At 41.6% G+C, this 24,545-nt stretch overlaps 2 protein-coding genes across 7 annotated transcripts in view; one reads left to right on the forward strand and one right to left on the reverse strand.

Moving 5' to 3' along the window:
• The window catches only part of EEF2K (eukaryotic elongation factor 2 kinase), a 50,700-nt gene that overhangs the window by 23,823 nt on the left and 2,332 nt on the right, over nt 1-24,545 (reverse strand). Inside the window, exons 1-4 of one of the 6 annotated variants that reach the window (XM_050966725.1) lie at nt 18,691-18,972; nt 10,032-10,127; nt 9,279-9,603; nt 1,103-1,203 (exon numbers count right to left, since the gene is read on the reverse strand). In XM_050966725.1, coding sequence (XP_050822682.1) covers nt 1,103-1,203; nt 9,279-9,524 — 347 coding nt within the window. In that variant the 5' untranslated portion in view covers nt 9,525-9,603; nt 10,032-10,127; nt 18,691-18,972. Of the gene's footprint in view, nt 1-1,102; nt 1,204-9,278; nt 9,604-10,031; nt 10,128-18,448; nt 18,561-18,690; nt 18,973-24,545 lie in introns of those variants that run through there. The other 5 variants (XM_050966726.1, XM_050966724.1, XM_050966727.1 and 2 more) reach the window with 5 other exon arrangements.
• LOC127057744 (actin-related protein 2/3 complex subunit 5-like) lies at nt 16,766-17,183 on the forward strand. The gene has a single exon (XM_050966775.1). It carries the CDS (start codon nt 16,800-16,802, stop codon nt 17,166-17,168), a length of 369 nt encoding a protein of 122 aa, XP_050822732.1. The 5' UTR covers nt 16,766-16,799; the 3' UTR covers nt 17,169-17,183.

The following is a 24,545-nucleotide window of genomic DNA, read 5'->3' on the forward strand; positions in this document are numbered from 1 at the left end:
CGGGTGGATTGGCGGCACAACAGGGGTATGACTTGGGTGCACTGGATTATGGCTATTCTCTGCCTCCCAAGGCCCATAGGGGGCCTTGAGAAGCAAAGCACAAATTAAAGTAGCCCTGAGGCTACTAAATCTTACACCAGGAGCTGGGCATGCCTCTGCACAACCCTAAAATATAGGGAGTACAAAGGTGGCTTAACCCCTCCCCTCCTCGTCCCTTTCCCAAGCACAGGAATGGACTAATTAAGAATCAAGACTGTTGTATTTGCAACACGACTGTTTCTAGCTTGCCTTTCCTGACCAGCCTGGATCGATTCCCTCCTCCACCCTCAAAAACTATGCCTGACCAGCCATTCTATCTACAAGTTATTTCCCCTGATAGCCTATACAGCACACTTTCAGGGGAAGGCAAACCAGGCCCTGTTCTTTTTATTGGGCTATTTCAGTAACCCTAAAGCAGCACTTTCATTATTAAAAATGCCCAAGAAGTAAATAAATGTCAGTTCCTCAAATATCAAAATATACAAAATGCTTCATGGCTGTGCAGTGTAAACGCTTAGGCAAAGCATGTGTCCAAAGCAATATATGCAGGTCAGGGGCCAGGACTGGTTTCAGCATATACACTATGCTGTGCTATTCTGTTCCTTTGAAGGGTTTACACGCCAGCCTCATGGAGCACTGCTGCACGTTCACATAAAGAAACTGCTATTTCAGGAAAGGCACATAGTGTTACAAACAGGCAGAACTGTTTATAGCGTCAAATGCCATAATAATTTTGTTTCTTTCCTTATTAGATTAAATCTAAGGAAAATTTATAAATCAATCAGCAACTCCCTTCTTATTTACTTCCTGTCTGCTTCTTGCAGATATGGCTAAAGTGGGAGAGAGTCTAAAACGTTACACTATTCTTTGAGCGAGTACAGTCTTTATAAATGCTAGTTAATTTCATTTTAGACACATTCTTGCCATGGAGATTGATTGCACTTATTTACCTAAATAATTATGCAGACTGTATGAAAAAATGAACATAATCCTTTGAAATATACACATGTAACCCAATGGAATCTGCTTAACATCACTATTAGAAGTAGAAACATTTACAGACCTATAACGTGTGGCATATTCTGTTTCAATGTCCTCAAGATGAAATTCTGCCCAGGGATCAGGCATGTGTTTAGCTTTCTGAATGGCATGTTTCCAGGCTTCCTACAGAAGTTAAAAACTAGCAGGTTATTTATATCAAACAACAACCCAAAGATTACCAGCTTTATAATCACATTATCTACTGTACCTTTGGACCTCAGTGTTGTAAAGAAAAAATAGGCAGGCAGACCCCTGTGCTCATGTAGAGTCAGTGAGCTGGGGGGGGGGGAGTGGTGCACGGACCAGCTTGCATACATCTCTTTAAAAGATGAGAGATGTATGCCATGCTCCTCCTTACCCATCATGGAACCTGTCTGTGTTCTTCCTCCGGGAACTGCAGCTGTGGCCGGGAGTGGGGCCCGGAGCCGAGGCTACGGTTGGGGCCGCAGTGTGGGCCAAGAGTGGAGCCACGGTAGGGGCCCAAGCTGTGGTTGGGCCAGAGTGGGATTGGGTGATGCTTCCTCATCACCCGCCATGGGGGCTGGTCTTGGCCTCACCATGCCCCCCGAATGTTCCTCTAGGAGGGCACGCCCCACTGCTTGGAGACCACTGCTCTAATTGGTATTGGTTGGGTGTAAAACACCATTCAACATTTTACAATTTCAAGCGCAATGATAAAAAGCACAGAAATGTAAAGCACCAGATTCTGATTTGGTTTATACCAAAGTAAATCAAAGTGAGCATTTGGTCTAATACACACAGGTATGAACGGAGCATAACTTGCATAAAATGCAGTAACTTTATAATTTTCAGTGTTTATAACAGCTTTCTACAATAATATTTAGTAGCCAATGTTAATGTTAGAGAAATTTACTTAAAGAGAATTATATTTTAATTGGAAGTACCATCTTCTATCAGTGCAAGTAAAGAACAAGCCTGCTTTGCAAAAACCAAGGCCTCAAAACTGAGCTCACCACAAGATGCAAAAGCAGAAGAAAGTAGTTATGCAAGGAAAATAGATGATTATCATAGTTCCAGACAAGTAGCTATTTCAGTCTCCATCAAGTCACAGTAACTCTGAAAATGCATATGTTGAAAATTCAATTGTTGTTTCCACAAGCCACTCTAAATGCTTTTTTCTTAACACTTATCCTGTCCCCCTATTTTCACATTACACTATGCCCAGAGCCCCTGAGGTCCAATCCTCCGAAGTGTTAAATGCATTCTGTAAGATGCCAAGTACCTTCAATCACTACTCATCTGAATGAGCAACGGGTGCTCAGCACCTTGCCAGTCACTCAGCACCCTTGACAGCCTGGGTCCTTTGTGCTAACTCCTATCTGAATCTGTGGCAGGAAATACTGATTTCTGGAGCACTGTTTATCACTTCTGTGACTGAATTTACAATATTTTTAAATAGTTTTAATTTTTTTTTAGAAATTAAATATCAACAAATGCTAAACAATTACACCACAAATATCTATCAGCACTGAAATTCCTTTGCAAACCTTTATATTTTATAATAGTAGGGACCTTTATAAAATAAATTTACATTTTCAACAAGCAGGTCCATTCCATTCCACTGGCAAAGCAGCATATTCTAAAAGCAAATAAAAAGCTCCACCTTCTCCACCCATAAAACCCAGCCATACATAAAACACATTAAATGAAATAGTTAGAAAATATTCCCTGTCTGTCACATGACAATATGGGGCTGCTTGATGTCACATGATCTGATGAGCCACATGGGAGCCTCCATGTATAGGAAAAAGTTGAATAAAAACAGTGACACACCCTTATGCTCTACTGAAATATACCTGATAATTTCCAAGGAATTAAGTGGTCATGGGGTGTACAAAGGAAACTAGCCTTTTTGTGGTGTTTGGAGAGTGGCTTTATCCCCTTTTCTATGGATTTCACCCTAGAAGGTGCTGAGAGCCCCTGAAAAGGTACTAACGGGAGTTGAAGATGCTCAGCACCTCATAGGTTTGAGCCCTACACTTGTGTTCTGGTTTTCAAAACAGAGAATCTGCATTAAGAACACCAATTATGCAAGCACCACATTTCTTCTGTTTTAGATTACACAAGGGTGACAAATCAGAAAATATAAATGAAATAAAAATACTCTAACATCCCTTGTTCTTGTTAACAATAGGAAATATAAAAAACAACTATGTACACATTTCTAAAAGTAAATGACTATTTACGATATAAACAAAAGATAAATTACAAAGAACAAAAAATTCTTCAAGGTGATGTTCTGCTTCGGTGATTTCTATGGGTGGAGCTGCATCAGTTCTTCTGGAGTATAACATAACGAATCAAAATACCATTTTTTAAAAAAAGTCTTTAAAAGCATCCACTATGAAAGGTTCCATTTTAACCTACTCGACTACGGTCATCCACAGAGCCATGCTTAGATTGTGGCTGTGTCTCACTCTAACGAATACACGAGACACATTAAAATAGGAAAATGTACATAAGACAAATGATCGGTTAAGTGTTTTCTTTTTTGCTAAATGAAAAATGTCTGTTTCCCACTTAGGATAAATTTACACTGCAATTAGACACCTACAGCTGACTTGTGCCAGCTGATGCGGGGCCCAGGCTGACGGGCTGTTTAATTGCAATGTGGACATTCTGGCTCAGGCTGAAGCCTGATCTCTGTGACCCTCCCACCTTGTGGGGTCCTAGAGCCCAGGCTCCAGCCTAAGCCTAAACGTCTACACCACAATTAAACAGCTCCTTAAACTGAGCTGCAGAGTCTGAATCAGCTGGCATGAGCCAGTCACGGGTTTTTAACTACAATGTAGACATACCCATAAGCTGTTTTTCAAAATGTGCATTCCAGAGTAAAATACAATCTTAGATTATCTGTGCACAAATCTGTTCAAGTCAATGGAACTGCATATATAAGTACAGGTTAAAGCACTGGAGAAATTATTTGGTAGAAAGATTGAGGGGTCTGATCCTGACAAGAATTGCATTAATTTGAAATCAATGAGAATCTGCCATTGACTTTGGAGGAAACAGAATCAGGCCCAATGGGAGTTGATGTTGCTTTGCAGGACCAAACTCAAAATCGTAACAGAATTTGGCTCAATATAGTGCATATACATGCAGACAACAGCTGCGTTAAAATTCCCTCACCCTCTGCAATCTCCAAATGGCACATGATTCAATTACCATGTTTGTAGTAACTGATATCTATCTAGAATTAAAACAAATAATAGCTTGCAAAAATTTCTACTGTATTAGAATGTCAAATACATTACAGTAAATCAGCTGTGGTGGGAAAGTCAACATGTGTACAACGTTCAGAGCCATAGTGTATTTGTACATACAGACCCTGTTAGCTAATTATTAGGGCCCTGCACACATTCAAAATTTGTATCCAAATCGGATCCACAAACATGGTCTGCAGATATCTGTGGATATCCAGAGATTGGTAGGGCTCTGCTAGTTATACAAGGCCAGAGCATACTTTTTTTTTTGGTTCGTTACTGACTGCAAATTTAAAAAGTCACAAAACAATGCCCATCGAAAAACAATTTGCACTAAGAATTCTACAATGCCTACTCAGTTTGACCTTCAGTACTTGGTCCATGCAGCTCACTAATATCGCTATTTTCTGTTACTAAACCAATTGTATTATAGGCTAGATTTAAAGATTCACAACCTGATCCTGGAAGATGGTATGTACCTCTTGTTAGGTGCTAAGTGACCTCACCTTGTAAGAACTTCAATGGAGGCATTCAGCTCCTTGCAAGATTAAATCCTCAGAATGGAATTTTGCATATAATCTTTTGCCTGAAATACCTCACACTATTAGCAAATGTTGAATCTGCTAGTGGTTTCTGCTTATTCTCTGAGACAGATGAGTTGTTAGCCCATGTGACTATACAGGGTTTGGGAATGGCTCAATTGAAAGAACATGAGAGTGTAGGATGAGCAGTTTTGGGGTAGGGATCTAGGGGCAACCAAGCCTGGGGAGCTGAATTTGATATTATCATCGTTACTGTTAATTACTTTGCTAATAAAGCTAAGCACCCAGAAAGGGGTCAGTTTTTGACTCCACACAGTGTGTGGACTTTGTTTTAGAGTAGGTTGGGAAGGACAACTCTGCATACCTAGCTAGCGTATCAACTAAATGTACAAAACAGTTTTTTTCCTTTCTTTGTACTAGCTAACCCATATATTTCACATTTTCATGCTAGGATTACTTATAGTTTAGTTAATATCTATTTGACCACAAGTTTATTAAACTATCTTCAAATCCTAAGGACAGTATTATTGCAAACTAAATAAAATACATACATAAATAAAATTTAAAAAAAACATGCTTTGTTGAACTGTCCTGTTTTCACCACCCAGTGATTTATCACATGCAAAAATTATATTAATGCAAAATTACAGCTAGCATTTTAAACAGATAAAAATCAGGAAGTTCAAAGTTATGGTTCCTACAGCAACTTCAGCTGACTTCCTTACCTGTAGACAATATTTTGTATTACTGCATACAGTGTTTAATGCTTAATACATACAGTGAAGATGAGTAAAAGTAGAAACTCAAATTCAAATCTCTTCAATTTTTGGGGATCAGGGCATTCAATCTGAATCCCTGTATCTGAACCTGTTCTTCCGGTTTTAATTACAGGTCCAATCCAGTTTCTTTTTCAGATGAGACCAAACTCTTACAAGAATTGCCATTTCACAAGATTTCAGCCTCAGGGGGTGAGAAGCATAAAACAGGTGATCTGGCAAAATTTCTGCCATTTTGGATTGAAACCTTTCCTAAACAGCCTGCAAGATTTCAGCACTGTGAAACCTAAAACCCAATCCCTAATCCCATACAAATTTTACTCTGGATGTGGACCTGAACACTGATTCCTGAGCCCATCTGTAATACAAGTATAATCTTTTAAACTGGACACCAGCCTAATATCCAGATGAAGAGGACATTAAAAATAGTGTGAAGAGACTTATAAAATGTGCTGAATAAAGTTTATACTCATTTCATTTTGTCTTCACTTGGCAACTTCTTCATTGACAGACATGAACTAAAAGCCTCTCACCTGGCACTAAATAAATGGGTCCCTCACTACATGGATTTTATGCTAATTCTGTCTCATTGAAGCAGCAGTCATTGCAATTTGCTACCACTGGGCTAAATTGGGTACCGAAGGCTTTGTCTAAACTACGATTTAAATGTGTGTGGTTAGGATATGTTAGCGGACATGTGCTAACATGTGGAAGCGGGGAAGCAGTAGACTTGATCTATCTTGATTTTATTAAGATGTCTGACAGTTACACATGACATTTACATGAGAAAATGAGGGAAATGTGGTTTGGATTAAATTACTACAAAGTGAGAGCACAAGTGGTTGAAAGATCATATTCAAAGAGCAGTTATCAATGGTTTGCTGTCAAACTGGAAGGGCATGTCTAATAAGGTCCTGGGCCAGGTGCTATTCAATATTTCCATTAAAGATTTGGATAATGTAGAGGAGAGTATGTTTATAAAATTTCTGACTGATGCTACGCTGGGAGAGGTTGCAAGAACTTTGGAGGACAGAATCAGAATTCAAAATGATCTTGGCAAATTGGAAAAATGGTCTGAAAACAATAAGATAAGATGAAAATCATTAAAGACAAGTGCAAAGTACCACCCTAGGAAAGAAAAATGAAATGCACAATTACAAAATGGGGAATAACTGGTTAGACAGTTGTACAGCTGAAAAGGATCTGAGGGTCATGGTGGATCACAAATTTCAACAGGAATTAACAATGTGATGCAGTTGCAAAAAAGGCTAATAACATTCTGGGGTTTATTAACAGGAGTGTTGTATGCAAGACATAGGAGGTGATTGTCCCCCTCTATTTTGCACTGGTGAGGCCTCAGCTGGAGAACTCTCGTATATTCCAGGCACCACACTTTAGGCAAGTTGTCGATAAACTAGAGATAATCCAAAGGAGAGCAACAAAAATGATAAAATGTTTAGAAAACCTGAACTAGGAGGAAAGTTTTAAAAAACTGGGCAAGTTCAGTCTTGAGAAAAGAAAACCGAGGGGGAGAACTGACAAATCTTTAAATATGTTATGGGCTGTTATACAGAGGACAGTACTCAATTGTTCTCCATGTCCACTGAAGGAAGGGAAAGCAGTAGTGAGCTTAAGCTGCAGCAAGGGAAATTTAGATTAGATATAGGAAAAACTTTCTAACTATAAGTGTAATTAAGCTCTGGAACAGGCTTCCAAAGGAGGTTGTGAAATCCCCATCACTGGAGGTTTTTAAGGACAGGCTAGACAAATACCTGTCAGGGATGGTCTACATTTAGTTGGTCCTGTCTCAGCACAGGGGGCTGGAAGTAATGGACTCTCAAGGTCCCTTTCAGCCTTAGATTTCTATGATTGTATGTTCTAAAACTCTACTGCAAACAAGACAGTGTTTAACCTGTGCTCCCTCCTAGGCTTCAATTCAACCAGTTTAACACACTTTAAATTCTAAGATGCATTGTCCACACTAGACTTCTATGTCTTGTCTTCACTAGAAAAAAATATATATACATTTTTAACATTAACACATGTTAAAATACTAGTGTAGACAAGGCAGTTGTAGCTGGTTGAGGTTAACCGTGTTGGTGAGCTGAGGGATTATGTCAAATAGCTAACATGTTAAAAACATCTACACTAGGATTTTAACATGTTGTCATTGGGTGCCCACCTCTCAAGCACCCCTTCACGGCCCAAGGTCAATCTGTAGGCAGCTTGCTTCTGCTCCCCTTTCAAAGGGCTTCTCAAATAGACTCCACATGCAGGCTTTCTGTCCAGTACTGCCTCTCTTGGGGTCTGGTTTTACTGACAAAACAGTTAAAACAAAAAGTCTCCTCAAGTCCATTTGTCTACCCTCTTACTGGTCAGTCTCAGGCCTTTCCTGCCTGTAATCTCACTTGTCTGTAGTCTCATTCTCCAGCATGTAGTCTCATTCTCCAGGATCTGCTCTTTCAGCATACTTGCCTCTGTATTCCAGCATGGTCTCCCTGAATATTTTTCCATCCTCCCAGCTTCCTGCTGCTCTTTATAGGGGAATCAACAAATCCCAGCTCAGGTGCGCCTCCTTGGTAATTAGGGTAGACTGGCTCCAGGCCTCTGCCACTTAGGGACAAGCCATCCTGTTACACACCTGTTAGTTAATGTGTGTTAAAAATACACCCTTTTTCCTAGTGAACACAAGGTCTTAGGTGTTCGCTAATACTTGTGAAAAATACACATTTAAATGCTGGTCTAGACACAGCCTAAAAAATGTCCCAATTTAGCAGAGTCCTCAGTTAAATCAAGTATATTAGGAGGGTCTATAACCTGAGGACAGTTGTGATTCTCAAGGCTCTAAATTGTGATGCCTCCCCCCACATCCCAAGGGCAATCAGGAGGGCAGCTATGCAGACTCTACATGTGCTAGGATCCTCCAGATTAGAGGGGTCTCCAGTAGGAGACTTACAGGTGGATTCTGTTCCCTTTGCATTGTCTGATTGGTGCAAAGGGAGCAGAATGGGGCAGAGGATCTGCCCCACAATATGCACTGACTTTGACCTTGGGCAAAGTAATATGTTTAGCCTTCAGGCTGAAATGGTTGGATACCACTAGAGCACACTGTCCGGGGCTGGTGGTAGAATTTACTGTGAAATTTAACATCAGAGCTCTATTATCAAAATGCAGAGAGCCCACTACAAGAAACACATCTAAACGATGTTCATTTATGTTGTCTCAAAAATTATGATTGGTTTCATTCAATTAAAGATACTCAGTTCAGGCACATTGCTTTGCTTGATATCATTCATGAAAGAACGTCTACTCGCATACCCCAAATTTTGACATTAATAATATTGCATTAGAGTTACAACAATCATCATCTTTAAAAACTGCAAATCCATTTATTTGCGTTTTTTAAAGCTGCTGAACTACAACAGTTGTGCAGTCTTAAACTCGAACCTGCTAGAGTTCCACATATGGAGTTCCCACTGAATTCAAGCGGAGTTTTGTAAGGGAATCAATGGCAGGATCAGATTATTGGCCTAACAGATTTAACTACAAGTCTGGAAAAATAAAAGCTGTAAACTTCCATGAAAATTACAAGAAACGAAGCAGCGAGAGAGATAAATGAGATTCGAAGACCATTTAGACTTGAGCCCAATGCGTACCTTAATATTGAATGAGTTTCTAGGAGAAGAGCTAGATCTGTAATGTTCATCTTTTGCTAAGTTGCTGAAATAATTGGCGACTTTGTTGTTTGCAGTCTTGTTAGATACTGGATCATCTGTTATCGGGCAGATGTAATAACTATCCTCATCCTCACTATCAGCATCAGGATAAGTTCCAGAGACTGTTTTAGTTGACGTGGCATTATCAATACCTTCCATACAAAAGATAAGGTCCTCGTCCGCCATGTTTGTGGGAAGTTGGTTTAATTCGTGCAATGATTAAAGCAGCCAGTATTACAATACACATTTGAAATGAGGGAAGAACCTGGGAGAGAAAAAGAATGAAATTAAAGAAAATCAAAGGCCCTGTTCTTGAAAAAAAAAAAAAAAAAAAAGCATGAAGCCAAAATTTATACTCGCCAGCATTAGCAAAAATTAGTCAATAATCTGTACATAGGTGTGTAAAATGGGTATCTGGGCACTTAAGTATTCCTCTCAACACCCAAATGCAGGATTTGGGCTCCCAATTTAGATACCGAAGTTTAAAATTGTCACAGGATAGAGAAAAATTGGCTCAGAATAGAATAAGAATTTAAATATAAAATCTTAGGGACTGCAACACTGGATTACTCTAGTTTACCTTTAGTAGCATTCCAGGCTCCATTTATCAACTTCCCTCTTTGAACATATATACTCTTACTTGTTTAAAAAAATTGGGCCCAATACTACAGTTTTTACTCAGACAAAACTCACATTGATTTCCCCATAACTCTGTGTATTTTGCCCAATCCAAGGACTGCAGGATCAGGCCCTCTGTTTTCCAAAGGCAGCTTTTCCATCAGGGGATCACTTACAAATGAAAACAAAGAATAGTATTAACAGACCCCAGGGAAAGGGGTTACAGAATATTACTGGGAGTGGACGGGGAAGGTGAAACCAGAACACACTTTCTGTGCCAGAAAGGTTTTATATTACTTGGCCCTCAGCTCACATGGGCTAATCAGTCCAAAGTAAATCACTGTGTGTGTGCACCCAGGGTGCCATATATGTCCTCTGAAGTGAGGACAAAGGAGGCTGTCAGACAGTTGCTGCTGCTCTAGCCATTGAAGTGAATTAAGGAGTCCAGGTTGGGGAGGGAGAAGGAGGAGGACGGAATGCACAGGAAAGTCACACTTCAGTGCTCTTCTCTGGCTTAAAATCTCACTCTGATACCCTTCCCAACAGGAATGCTCTTGCTGTCAGTTCCTGCAACTGAACTGTCCAGGAGCACTGGCTGGTTTGCTCAGTGGTAGGCCCCTCTCTTTGGATGATCCACCAGAGCCTGGAATTGGCAGCCTTCGGGGAAGAACATTTATTTACGTTATTTTTTATTTCCTCTCTTGATTTTGTTAATTCCCATCTGGTGACAAAGAGCCTTATCCAAAGCTCATTGCAGGCAACAGAAAGGTTCCTGCAGATTTCAGTGGTCTATGGAACAGGCCCAAGGTCTGGGATGACATTAGTTCACACATACCAAATTCTGGCAAAGACAGGCCCTATGTTGAAGCAAAACAGTCAAACTTTTTCCATTCCATCCACCCAAAAAGCTTTCCTAATCCAATGGCTTTTAAAGGCCAATCTCTGTTTTCTCCCCAGAGCTCAGAGTTTTGTAGATAAAATGGTATATTTTAGCAATCTCTCTTTGTTACCCACTGTAGGTAGTTTGTGTGTTTTATCAGAGATATAGGATGGGAAGAGCCTTCCTGAGTCATTGAGTCCAGGCCCTTGCTATTGCAGGCAACCCTGTCATATAATCACCTTCATAAATTTATCAAGATCCAGATTAAAATAAATAAGTCTCTTGCCCCCAACCCACTCCTATTGGATGGTTGTTCCAGTGGCTCGAGACCTATCGATCATTGTATTTAGACATTATACATCAATAGGCAAGTCAACCATAAATAATAAATTGGGCTAATTCTATCAACTCCCTGGTGCTCCCTGCTTCAGCAACCTACTCCATTTGTTCATTATGTGACAAAACCATGAGTAATTAGCTCATATTTCCTAATTCCTGCCCCTGGGAATTTGTATTTGTATTCTTTTGTAGTAAACAGGCCTGGGAGACAATTATCAAGCCCTTTCATAGCTAAAGAAAAAACAAAACAAAATGACACCTCGCTGGAAGATCACTATGAAGTCATTTTTCTTCTCTCTCTAGTAGTTTCATGATCTTTCCTCATAACTAATCTCAATGGTCCAAAAACTTGCAAAAGTATGGAACCTTCCTGAACACTTATCAGGATCCCAAGGGGTACAGCTAGCTTAAATAAAATGGCATAGTCTGCAGACCACCCTTAGTCTCCTGGGTGCAGATGTAACCCCACTACAGATGTCAGCATGTAACAGGCCATCTTTATCTGAACAGCCTCCACTCTGATTAAGATGGAGCATCACATACTGGCATGGACTCCACTCCCATGTGAAAGATGAGATGATGGCAGGATAGATCATAGAACTGTGTGTGTCACACTGGGCCTGTGAGATGCATTTTGGCCACACCTGACTTACATTTTTTAATATTCCAGTAATTTAATTTCCTCTGCCTTGTCTCCATGGCAGGAACTGTCTTTTCTAAGGTGAGGAATACACATTGAATCTAATATAGTATTAAATTTTTATTACCTTCTAAGTAGGAAAACTCTGGTGTTTCAAAGTTTCAGTTACTTCTGCAGAACTGTGTAATACAGGAACTGACATCACAACAGCACATGCAGAGCTGGAATATACAGTGATCTACTTCTGTCCCTAGTCTGACAATGGATTTGGGGTAAGGGCAGATCATCTCCCTTCTTTTCTCTTAATTTAGCCTGTTTTTTGTACAATCAGGGGTGTTTCTTATGAAGAACAAACTTATTTCAAGCCCTCTTCTCCCTTTTTTAAACTTTGCTGCATTTTTTAAGAACACTACCCACCGCGGCACCTGCTCCTCTTCATAATATGCTTACACAAATTGTTGATATTCTGAAATAATAGTAGGGCTTTTCAATTATATCCATCAGAAATTTCACAGAAGGTAATTATTCTAGGGGAAAATAACTGTCAGTGCCAAAATACTTTCCACATCAGCTCTCAGGCTGCAAAAGATTGAAATTGTAACTCTCTCACTGATACACACAGCGTAACCTTCAGGAGGAAAGATTTAAAACACCCTTAAAATTAATATAAAAGGTCTAAAGTGTGGCACATAGCAATTGGCCTGTGTGAGGAGCGGTGTGAAGGCACACTACCCTTGGGAAGCTCAGCCAGGTACAACTGTGTGACAGATTTCTATTACCAATCCTGAGGGAATCCTTGGGCCTGTGACAATTGCTCCTGATGCATCATCCTTTAGGGCTTGTCTACATGGGAAAGTTTTACCAGTTACACTAGTATAACTACAGTATAATTACACTGATATAGTTAAATTGATATACCAGTATAACTTAGTATTACTCCCTGCGTGGATACTCTGATGGCATTTTTCAGTTAGCGCAGACTCCTTCCAAAAGTGGCATATGCTAAACCAGGGGTAGGCAACCTATGGCACGGGTGCCAAAGGTGGCACGCGAGCTGATTTTCAGTGGCACTCATACTGCCCGGGTCTTGGCAGCTCTGCATTTTAATTTAATTTTAAATGAAACTTCTTAAACATTCTGAAACCTTATTGACTTTATATATAACCATAGTTTAGTTATATATATTATAGACTTATAGAAAGAGACCTTCTAAAAAGGTTAAAATGTATTATTGGCATGCGAAACCTTAAATTTATAGTGAATAAAAGAAGACTCGGCACACCACTTCTGAAAGGTTAGTGACCCCTGTGCTAAACCAAAAAAAGATCATCTCCAACTGCAATAAGAGTGCCCAAACAAGGAGTGATACCAGTAACTATAGTTGTTTAAATTCACACCTTAGCTTATACTGGCATAACTGTCCTGAATAGACAACATTTTATCTAGAATGTATTAGGCATGTCACAATCCAGCCTGAAATGAAGAAGTCTCTTTCCAAATGAAAATAGGAGAGAGAGACTGATTTTTGGAAAGGACAGAGAATCCTGCCATATTTTCATTAATTTTAAAAGTGCAGACAAATGTAGACAATCATTTAGTCAAAGTATCTGCTGTTAATTTAATTCATCACTATGATATGGTCACTCTCCATTTAACTCATATGCTCTCAACTTCCTTACAATTCCCTGCCACAATGTGGGGATGTTTCCTGAAAACTGGTCATCGTCAACGCTGACTCACTCTCTCTGTTATTAACGGCATTAATTCAGCAATCCAGGCCCTTGCAAACAGCGAGGACAGAAGAGGACACAAGGTGGCACTTGGTTCCAAAGTTATACAAAAGCAGGTACAATATGATCCATCACTCTTGGGACTAGGAATCAACTTGCTACAAATCTTCCTGATCTGATACACCAAAGCATTTCACCATCTGCTCTTACATAAGTCAGTCACTGGCTAAAATTACAATTGGTCTACTTCCATTGCAAGCTATACTGTATGTATCTCAGTTAAAAATATTCCACAACTAGTTTATTACAGCTCTTTAACGGGACTAGTAAAATGAAATAAAAAGATGACACTTCATCAGTTTTTAAAATTTTGGTAAATGACTGTTAACATTTTAAAGGTAACAAGAAGTAGGAACTGGATCCTACTGTACCCACTACTAACAGAGCATTGCAGAAAGCAAAAATTCAGCAACATGATGTAACAACATCACGTTTATATTACAATTAGTTAATCCTTTTCCTATAATTCCTGAGTGACAGTAAGAGGAAGTGTTTCACAGAGGCTTGCTATACATATAACTGCTACTAAAGCAAACAGTAATGGAAGTCATGTGCACATCAAAGAGAGAAGCTGGGTGTGGACTTTTGTTTTACTAACTTCACATATCTAATTATATCAATTCTAGAGACATTGTGGACGGCTGAGCACTGAATCGCTCACAGCTGTGTTACTCACCGGAGCAACTTATTAAGAAATAAAATAGTGGAACAATGGGAAGCATGTTTACTGAGGCTCTGGTTCCACCCACAGTGACGGGTGGCGATTTCCACGCGTATCTTCCTCCAGAGACTATTAATGATGATTCAGCAGAACTCAAACGGATACATTGTTATTATTAATTCAGCTCCATGTTGGGATAGCTGTGGATTTCATGCTTCGGTGCAGAAGCAATGCACCAGGCAGGTTTTCACACCCTTGATAATACCCTGCTGATCTTTCATGTTTTCCTGGCTTTTCGCCCCTCACTCCTCATACACACTCTTAAAGTTCCATATTAGAAGACTCTTTTCAAAGCCCACTGACTCCAGTCCTCAATAGGTCAGTCACACTTCTGAGCAATGTGAGGTGTTCAGCCCCTGCTTGTGTCTCTAGAACAGGGGTGGGCAAACTATGACTCGAGGGCCGCATTCAGCCCTTCATACGTTTTAACCCAGCCCTCGAGCTCCTGCCGGGGACCGGGGTCAGGGGCTTGCCCCTCTCCATGCATGCCATGGCTCTGCACCACTCTCGGAAGCAGTGGCATGTCCCTCCTCTGGCTCATACACATAGGGGCAGCCACGGGGTCCCATGCACTGCCCTCGTCCCAAGCGCTGTCCCTGCAGCTTCCATTGGCCAGGAACCACAGCCAATGGGAGCTACAGGGGCGGTGCTTGCGGAGCAGGCAGCATGCAGAGGCGCCTGGCCACGCCTCCACATAGGAGCCAGAGGGGAGACATGCCGCCACTTCTGGGAGCAGCTTGAAGTAAGTGTCACCAGGAGCCTGTACCTCCGATACCCTCTCATGCCCCAACCCTCTGCCCCACCTCTCATGCCCTCCCACCTTCTGAACCCCTCCGTCCCAGCCTGGAGCACCCTCCTGCACCCACAACCCCGCCCCAGACCTCGCACCCCTAGCCTGAGCCCTCCCCACCATACCCCAAGCCTCTGCCCCAGCCCGGAGCTCCCTCCCGCACCCTGAATTCCCCATTTCTGGCCGCACCCCAGAGCCTGCACCCTGAGCCGGAACCCTCACACCCTCCCACACCCCATCCCCAATTTCATGAGCATTCATGGCTATACAATTTCCATACCCAGATGTGGCCCTCGGGCCAAAAACTTTGCCCACTTCTGTTCTAGAATGACCGAGTGAGACCTGGGATCCCTCATGGGAGTGCAGGGACACCTCTCAGGGTGGTATTGTGCCTACTCAGTAGTTGCAGTAGCGTGCCAGTTCCAAGAGCGTATAAGGGCCACCCAAATATAGCTTCTAAAACAGAGAAAGTGACATTTTAGGCCTAGCGTCAGGGGCAGCTCCACTGAAGTAGAGGAATTGCACCTGTTTCTGCTAGGGCTGAATTTGGCCCATCGGCTATATTTGCTGCCCAGCAACCCCGATTAGGAACATGCGCCTCATTATACACGATCAGATTTCCTCCTGATATGTGAGTTTGTCTCCCCCTCTCAACTTCCTGCCTTTTTTTCATACTGCTTCTAAATTTAAAACAGATTCCCCCTGCCCATGAACTAAACTACTTCCTGGCCCCAGTGAAATTAACAGGAGTTTTTTCATTGACTTTAATGGGGCCAGGATTTCACCCCCAGTTCCTGCTCTACCCTAACTCTCATCCGGTCTCAACTTGTCCTCCCAGGCGAAACTGACAAAGCTGATGCCCAAGATGCATAGATTTGGAACAGCGCAAAACAAGCTTCCAAATGTTCACAAGGGGGTTAGCTGAGTTTGACAAATTTACTGACAAACATTTGTTTAATGTGAATTTTGGCAGGTTCTTCCAGCATAGGCTGAAAGGACACTGGGCAGGCAGATGATCAGCTTGTTCTGTGCACATTTAGAAGGCAGAGGTGAATGAAATACACAGAGCAACTTCCCTCATCTTCTTCCATAGCTGGAAGCCCCCTCAGGTACTAGAGCAATTAAAGCGTCAATGGTTTGCACTTACACCATGCGGTGCTTTAGGCCTTCAAAACACTTCATAAACATTAGGTAAAAAATCCTTAAAACACCCCTGAGTTACATATTCCATTTTACAGACCTGGAAAGCAAACCACAGGGGATGGAGATTATCAGACACCTGAGGGATTTAGATGCCAATTTCTCATTTATTCTCATAGGAACTGCAAGTCCAAATCCTTTAGGCAGCTTTGAAAACTCTCCCAGGGAAGTTACAGACAAAATTTTCAAAACCTGACACTGATTTTGGGTTGAAGGCTGCTCCTCAGCTCCAAGACCCCTTTGCTCACACAGCAGGTAAGAGCTGCAAGGGCGTGAGACCTGGCTCCATGGCTGTCAGAGCCCTCAAGAAACAGGGACCGCAGGGGAGCCCTCCTGGCACACAGCCCCTGGCTACATCTCTCTCTGCACCTGGCCTGAGCTACCCCACTACCTGCACACCATCCCTATCTACCTCTCTCCCTGCACATAGCTGCTCATCCTGCGGAGGGGAGCGGCCAAGAGGCGCCAGCAGGTTCCGGGGTGATGGCGAAGAACACAGTGTCCTCTGCGCGCTTTCGCCACGTGGATGTGGGTGAGTATGATGAGAACAAATTCATGGACAAGGAGGAGAAAGGCGATGGCCAGGCCGGGCCCGACGAGGGCGAGGTGGATTCGTGCCTGCGGCAAGGGAACATGATGGCTGCATTGCAGGCAGCCCTGAAGAATCCTCCAATCAACACCAAGAACCAAGCAGTAAAGGATCGCGCAGAAAGCATTGTTCTGAAAGTTCTCATCTCTTTCAAAGCCAATGATATTGAAAAGGCAGTACAATCTCTGCACATAGCCGCTAGATACCTCTCCCTGCACCCTGAGCCACACACAACCCCAGCTATCCCTTTTCCTGCACACTGAGCTATCCCCTGCCCACACACAGCCCCTAGCTACCCATCTCTCTGCATCTCAAGCTACCCCCTGCCCACACACAGACCCTAACTACCTCTCTCCCTGCACCCAAAACTACCCCTTCTCTGCATTGTTGTTTCCTTCTAAAAAGTAAATCACAACTTTTAAGTGTGCTTTTCAATTTGATTCCAGATATTGCATTACTTGGATTAAACTGAATTATATCTGTTCATTATTGTCTGTAATTCTATCCATCCTTTTTCATTTAAAAAAATCTTCTTATTCTGTGGACATCAAAATCTGAACTGTTTAGTAACATTTTCTTTTTGTGACAGTTTGGTACATTATTAACACAGCATGAGTTTAATCATTTCTACTATACATACAATGTTCTTCCCCCTTGTGTAAGGCAACGTGTCACAGCTCAACCTTGGCAATAAACTAATGTGTCAATGGGAATTTTTTCCCCTTCATCTGTTTGATTCTTACATACTGTATTCCTTTGGCTATTTGGACAAAGCAGCATGCAGGCTGTTGAGAAGAAAATCTGCTGACTAGCACATTTTAGGGTCATTACATCAACAATCTGCAGTCAAAACAAGTCTGGTAACATCTCATCCTCCGCTCAGAAACAGGCAAAAAGCTCCTTGTGAGGAAACTGTCATCGGAAATATGGTTTTACAAAGAGCAAATTACCACTCCCCGATCACTGACAAATTCAACCCCACCTCAATCCACAACAGGCCTTTCATTTCATTAGCCATTGGACGTTTATGAACTTTTCATCCGTATATAATTAACACACACACACACACACACACACACACACACACATCGCCTTCTACAGTAACAGGCAGCCCTTGTAAAAACATTGCTGTATAGTAATGGCCTCTGTAAAAAGGAAGGTTAGTATTCTGCAGTAATGGCCCTGGTCTAAATACTACAACATATTTGCCAACATTCAAAAGCTGTCAATTGGGGGCATTTACAGAGAAAAACAGGGAAAGACCTTTTAGTGCTATAATGGGAAATTTTTGCCAGGATCAAGTCGGGGAAAAAAATAAACAGCTCTGTGAAAAAGTAAAATAAAACAGGGATAACTGGCATGTATGCAACAGGACAAGAATAGCTCTTCCTTAAAAATACTGCAACTATGGTACATAAATAGTCCCCAAACAGGTAGTAATACTACGGTAAACTGTAATATTCTGGATAATACTGTGCAAATACGCTAGTATACTGAATAAGGGGAATCAATTATTACTAAAAATGGGTGTTAAAATACAAACGTGTCCATGTGTAATGTGCCATACTGAGCGCTAGAGCGGGCACACAGACTGAGCAGGGTTTGCAGGCCGAGTCGTTTGCCAGCCCTGCCCAGCGAAGCAGCCTCTGACCCTCTCCCACCGTGCACGGCGAAGATATGCTGCTGATCTGGGAGCCCGGCAAAACCAAAGGTGGAGAAGCAGGCTCCATGGCAGAGCCTGGCCTACCTTGTGCAGACAGACACACGGTGTAATGCCTGGCCTACCTTGTGCAGACACACACGGCTCCCGGAGCAGCAGGCAAGGAAGCAAGGCTCTTCTCCCCGCTGCAGCTGCACACAAACGCCGACGAGCGCTTCCCTGCGAGGGTCACGCGCCAGCTGCTGCCCCGGGGAGCGCACGCGGACAGCTCGCGTCTCGTCTCGGAATCAGCCTCTCTCGCTCTCTCCTTCGCAGTCCCCGCGGGGGCTCGCTGGCTGCACCTTCCCTCCGCAGGCTGGCGGAGGGCGGTACTGCAGCAGGCAGGCCGGCCGGCCTGGGGTGTCGCTGCCTCATGCACAGGGGCTCTCTGCACGGGGACAAGAAGCTACAGCCAGCGCGGAGTGTGAGCTCCCGTCTCCACACGTGGTGTAAAGCTGACCCAGAGCCTTGCAACGCCCCCCACCAATGCCCTCCGCTTGTTGCCGGGTGCATCAGCCCAGCCGCAGCACCTGCTCCTTACGATTTGGGGGGCTCCTGAGTGTTGAAACTAGAGTGTGGCACCCAGGAAACATTGTCCCTCCTGTCTGGTCTCGTGCTTGGAGGGACTAATTGGGGACACATGACAGACACTGCCTGGGGACCCCCAAACTCACAGCATCGCCTCCTCCATTCCAGCCAGCAGACTAGCTGAAGCGACTGAAGGACCCCAAGAGTCTTTTCCTTCTCATTTTTTAGTTTTCTTCCCTGTGGCTAGTGCTAGCGAAAGGTACCAGACAGTTACGGGAGACCTACTCACAAGGACCAGCGTTCAAAGTACACCTTGTGTCCCACCCCTGTTCTGAAACACCCAAAATAAATGGGTTAGAATGATCGGTTAGATGCCCACTGTTTATCTTATTATCTGACTGCACTAGGGTTTGCACTCTTTACATTATTAACGATAATGGAAGCTACACACACAAATTTACACCATAGGATATTCACATATGTCCTTAGCTGTATGTTACTGCCACAGAGGTAAATGAGAGTTCTGTGTGTGAAAAGGCTGCCAGATCAAACAGGTGATATATGTGTACATATTTTCTAGACTGTAGTTTGGCTTTGCAAGATATTACTGCCCCAGATGCAAAAACATTATACAACAGTACATACTGTTTGAAAGAAACATTTTGCCATAAATTTTCCTGAAGAGCATTGTAAACAGTATAGGGAAGGGGGGGGAGGGGAAAAAAACAAAACATCTTCTTTAATGTTAGTCACCCATCACAATAGCCATTAAAAATCAGGTAGGAATACACTGTAATTGTAACAGTAATGAAAAGGAAGGTCATGTGCTTACATAAGGATGTTTCTAATGTGGCAGTTTCAAAAACCTTCACTTTTTGCCTTGACTAAACCTAACAGAAAAGTGTAAATTACTCTTGACAGTGAATTGAGAGAGACAAAGTAAATCTTGCATGTAATATGAAAAATGACTATATAAACACATATCCAAACATTTATATTTTATATTCCTGGAATACTGCAGATGAATTCTTACCAGAATGGAGTCAGTGAAATAATGTATTAGTTCTCTTTGCCCACTTTACTTCCAAGAACACATCAGAGAAAAAACAAACTGATAAAAGTCAGTGAAATGCAATACAGTCTACAGATACCAGTGTCCAGAAAATACATTCCTTTGTATTTAAAATTCAGCAGCTCTTCAGTGTAATGATGGACATGAATAATAATATTGCAATCCAATTTTCTGGACAGAGAAGATAATTTCCACTAGTAGAATGTTCCTGTAGCTTCCTATTCTAAATAGCATCCAGCAGGTCAGGGCCGGCGCTTCCATTTAGGCGACCTAGGGCGCCAGGATTTGGGGGGGCGGGATTTTGCCGCTCTCGGCAGCAATTCAGCGGCAGGGGGTCCTTCTGCGCTCTGGGTCTTCAGTGGCAATTCTGTGGCAGGTCCTTCACTGACTCCGGGACCCGCCACCAAAGTGCCCCAAAGACCGGGAGTGCGGAAGGACACCCTCCCTGCCGCAGAATTGCCGCCAACCGGGAGTGCGGAAGGACCCCCCCTGCCGCAGAATTGCTGCCACCGACCAGGAGCGCAGAAGGACCCCTGCCTAGGGTGCCAAAAACCCTGGCGCCGCTCCTGCAGCAGGTACAATAGTGTAATGCAGTAAATAACTATGTAATTACAGCAGATAGCAGATCTACTGCCCTGATCTTTTGCATGTGAATTTCTGAGTCAATTTCACTTGATTCAATTAAGATTTTATCACTGTTGTGCTTGTTTCTGTCCATTAGGTACCTATATTGGTCACTTTAGAGAGTTTAAATGCTATGAAACGGTTTGAATTTGTTTTTATAAACACAGGGCAAAGTATTATTGCTTCTTTACAGAAGTTAAAAGTATTATATGCTACTTCAACCACATACATTCCACACATTTGTATGAAAAGTATGTGTGAAAAAGGACCAGGATTGATAACTAATAATTTGTGCACAACAAGTTATAATTTTGCTGTCTAGGTGCGGAATTCTAATCCCCCTGCACAAAGACTAGAACAGGAATGATTATGCCAGTGCCTGTATTAAGCCTCTGAATGTGCTTACAGGGAAACATCAGTGGTCCCAGAATCCTGAGATGACTCCAGTCCAAATTGTATGCTTATGTGGTTAATAACATTACTGTGCTTTCTCTGTAATCAATATGATTTCTGAATGCAGCAACTATCATAATCTCTCTTTTTTTCTAACTATTTCTAACATGCCCTTTTACCATTGGATTCTCAGCATGAGAATACAAAATTACTTATTGCACTACTTTTTGTCTGTAAAAATGACTTTGCTCTCCATATCTTTAGTTCAACCTCTAAAATGTAATGTGTGTATGTGTGTGCTTTTTAATTTAATCTGTCCAAGAGAAATTATATAGGGTTATGCACTCTAAATAAAGTTGCAAAACAGTCTCCATTATAACACCTAGTACATGCTCACTCATAACTTTGTAAAACATTCGCTTGCTGAGCTGAAATTTTCCATATTTGGTCACTGTCCAAAACTGAATTTTTGTGGACTATTTGAGAAAAATCCTATTATGAGTTGTGGGCCAATGACAAAAAATGCAATCTTCTCCCTGTAAACAAATTCTGGCTTAATTATATTCAGTGGGCATCTGCTAAGGTCAGATTCTGCAACTCTTGCTCATGATACCTAACGCTTATTAAGATTACTCATATGAGTAAATGCTCAGCATGAGTAAAAGTTACAGAATCAGTCCTTACTGCCTTTTGTGATGCCATGTGCAGATTGGGAGAACTGCACAATATCTGGTCTTCTCTGACAGGCCCAGCAGCTGAGTTGAGAGAGACAACACTTGCTGTTCTAATGCTACTGCTGAGACTAATATTTCATTGCAATATGCAGAGCAGAATCCTTCCCCCAAAAACAAATTGACTAATTAAAAAAAAACAACTACCACCTTAACTGGAGGATGGGGAGCGGGGAAATGTGTGTGTATGTATGTGTGTCTTGGGGAAAATGGATTTTCTGATTTCAGGATCCCTGCAATTTTGGCTGCAGAGAATGTCTTTTCATATAAAAAAGCAAAAGCAGCAGCAGCTAGATTGTGCCATTAATTGATGCAACCCCCCTACAGCCTCTGGCAATCTCATTTCCTGCAGAGCATAACCTTTCATTAAAGCAGAAAAATTTCCAGCACCTTTTGTTTGTGAAGAAAACCTTCTGAAGCCTCCCTCACACTATGCTGCATCTGTGATTTTGTAACTATGTAGAAACCCATACACCTTAATCACTTATTAGTCAGGCCCTCTGCCATTATAACCATTGTTTGCATAGCCACAGCACAGCTCTTATTCTGCAACAGAAGCATAGCTGTACATATGCCTTCTGGGAAAACATGAAGAACAACCCCATACTGCTGGGGAATGAGAGACTAGAGGCCATACAGAGAGCAGCACCAGCAGCTTGTTTAGCAATGCACTCTGGGATGTCCTACTGCAGAACGCTCAGAGGAAGGAGGACTTGTCAAATTGATTTTACAGGTGCAGTTGTAGAAAAAATATCCTGTCCTCACTGCAATAAAAATAATGTGCTATGGTTACATTATGCCAGCCTAGACCATTGGCAAGGATGAAACAATTAATAACTGAATGTTGGACACAGCCATGTTTAGAGACAACCATGCTAGTAACTGGTTACAAATTCCTTTAAATATATAGTGTGGCTGTAACCTGAATGTGACCTAATGCAGGATATATTCCTGAGACTGCAGACAATCTGAAATAATAGCTCTGAGAGGTATGAACTAGGTCCTGTGTTTCCTCAATCTTTTCTGCTTAATCAAGCAGTTTCCTCAGTCTTTTCTGCTTAACTGCTTATTCAAAGTAAACTGTTGTGATCTCTTTACAGTTATTATAAAAGTAATAGTAGAAATGTATGCTACAACTACTATATTTAATCTCGCAAACATTGACTGTTTTGGCATCCCCAAAGTAATGGTGAACATTTATATTTTTTGTTTTAGAATTATAATAACATTGCCAGTGCCTCACAACTCCTATAATAGTCTTTCATGACTCAGGGAAGGGGTGGGGAACTTGTAACCCTCAGTTGGTAAACACAGTCCTGATATGACCAGTTTCTGTCCAACATTCTCCAGAATAGAGGGGCAGCTTAGCCTTCCTTCTGCACAAAGAGAACATCTCTTCACGGATGGATACGTGGATCTAGGGGGACAATCCAACCTAATCATAGCAGCAAAATACAAAATCTTCTACCCCATTCTCCTTAATGAGGTGTGACTTTTGAATAGTAATTAGGGCACTTAAAATATCAATACTTAGTAAGATTAGAATTTAATTTTTAAAGGATATCACTCAATTTTTTTAGTGAAAGTCTGAATTAAAATGTTCAAAAGTAAAAAATGCAAAAATTAAGTAGCTTTAACTTAGCCCTGTTGCACACATATGCAGTATTTTTTACTCTTGGTTTTCAGTTTAAATGTCTTAAATGTTATTAGAAAACAATTTTTTCTATTACAGCATAGGAACTTTGCATTTAATTTATTTGATTCTTTCTTGAGAACATTCAAAATTAATTTATAGTGGCAAGCCTAGCAAATTAATGTCCTGAAAGTCTAACATATTACTCCTTTATCTAATATGTTTAGCAATGCAAGCACAACTTGCTATTTTCCAGTGACTGTGAAAGCTGTAGAAATCCAGCATGTTATGAGTGAAATTAGGTTTTGTTGAGAAACTGGTTTCTATGAGGGCAGCATTTTTTCCTCATTAAAAAGAAAACACCTTACAGTCAGTATCAAACTTGCAAAGCAATTTGAAATGACATCATTTTAAAATTCCAGGCACGAAATTGCCATCAAATTCTTTAGTTTCCTAAACATCCCGTCCTTAAGGATGTGTCCATCAATTTTTCCAAGTTAAACACACTGGTCCATAAATCTCACTTGATTCATAGGGTAAGCATAATGAACATGCATATAACTTCACTCAGTATTAATTTTTCTCTCTTTCGCTTTCTTTCACACCACATGCATTTAATGTAGTGGAATTCAGACACTGAGAATACAGACATGGTACAGTGATACAGAGAGCTGGTATAATCTATATCCATTTAGTGTTCTAAAACTATGGCATTCAGTTACTGAGTTAATTGTTTACACACACACACCAACAACAAATAATAGCTGTATCAATCCCTACTGGCATCACAGCCATCACAAAGATACAACTGCCTATGTTATGTCCCATGAAAAGGAAACTGAAACTTCCATCCACAAACCAAATTCAGCTCTGGTTCTATTTGGCAAAACTCTTACTGAAGTCAATGGGAGATGCATCTGCTTACAAGGTGGCTAAATTGGCTCCGCAGGTGAAGACAAT

The sequence above is a fragment of the Gopherus flavomarginatus genome, chromosome 9 (genome assembly GCF_025201925.1).
Source record: "Gopherus flavomarginatus isolate rGopFla2 chromosome 9, rGopFla2.mat.asm, whole genome shotgun sequence".
Lineage (NCBI taxonomy): Eukaryota > Metazoa > Chordata > Testudines > Testudinidae > Gopherus > Gopherus flavomarginatus.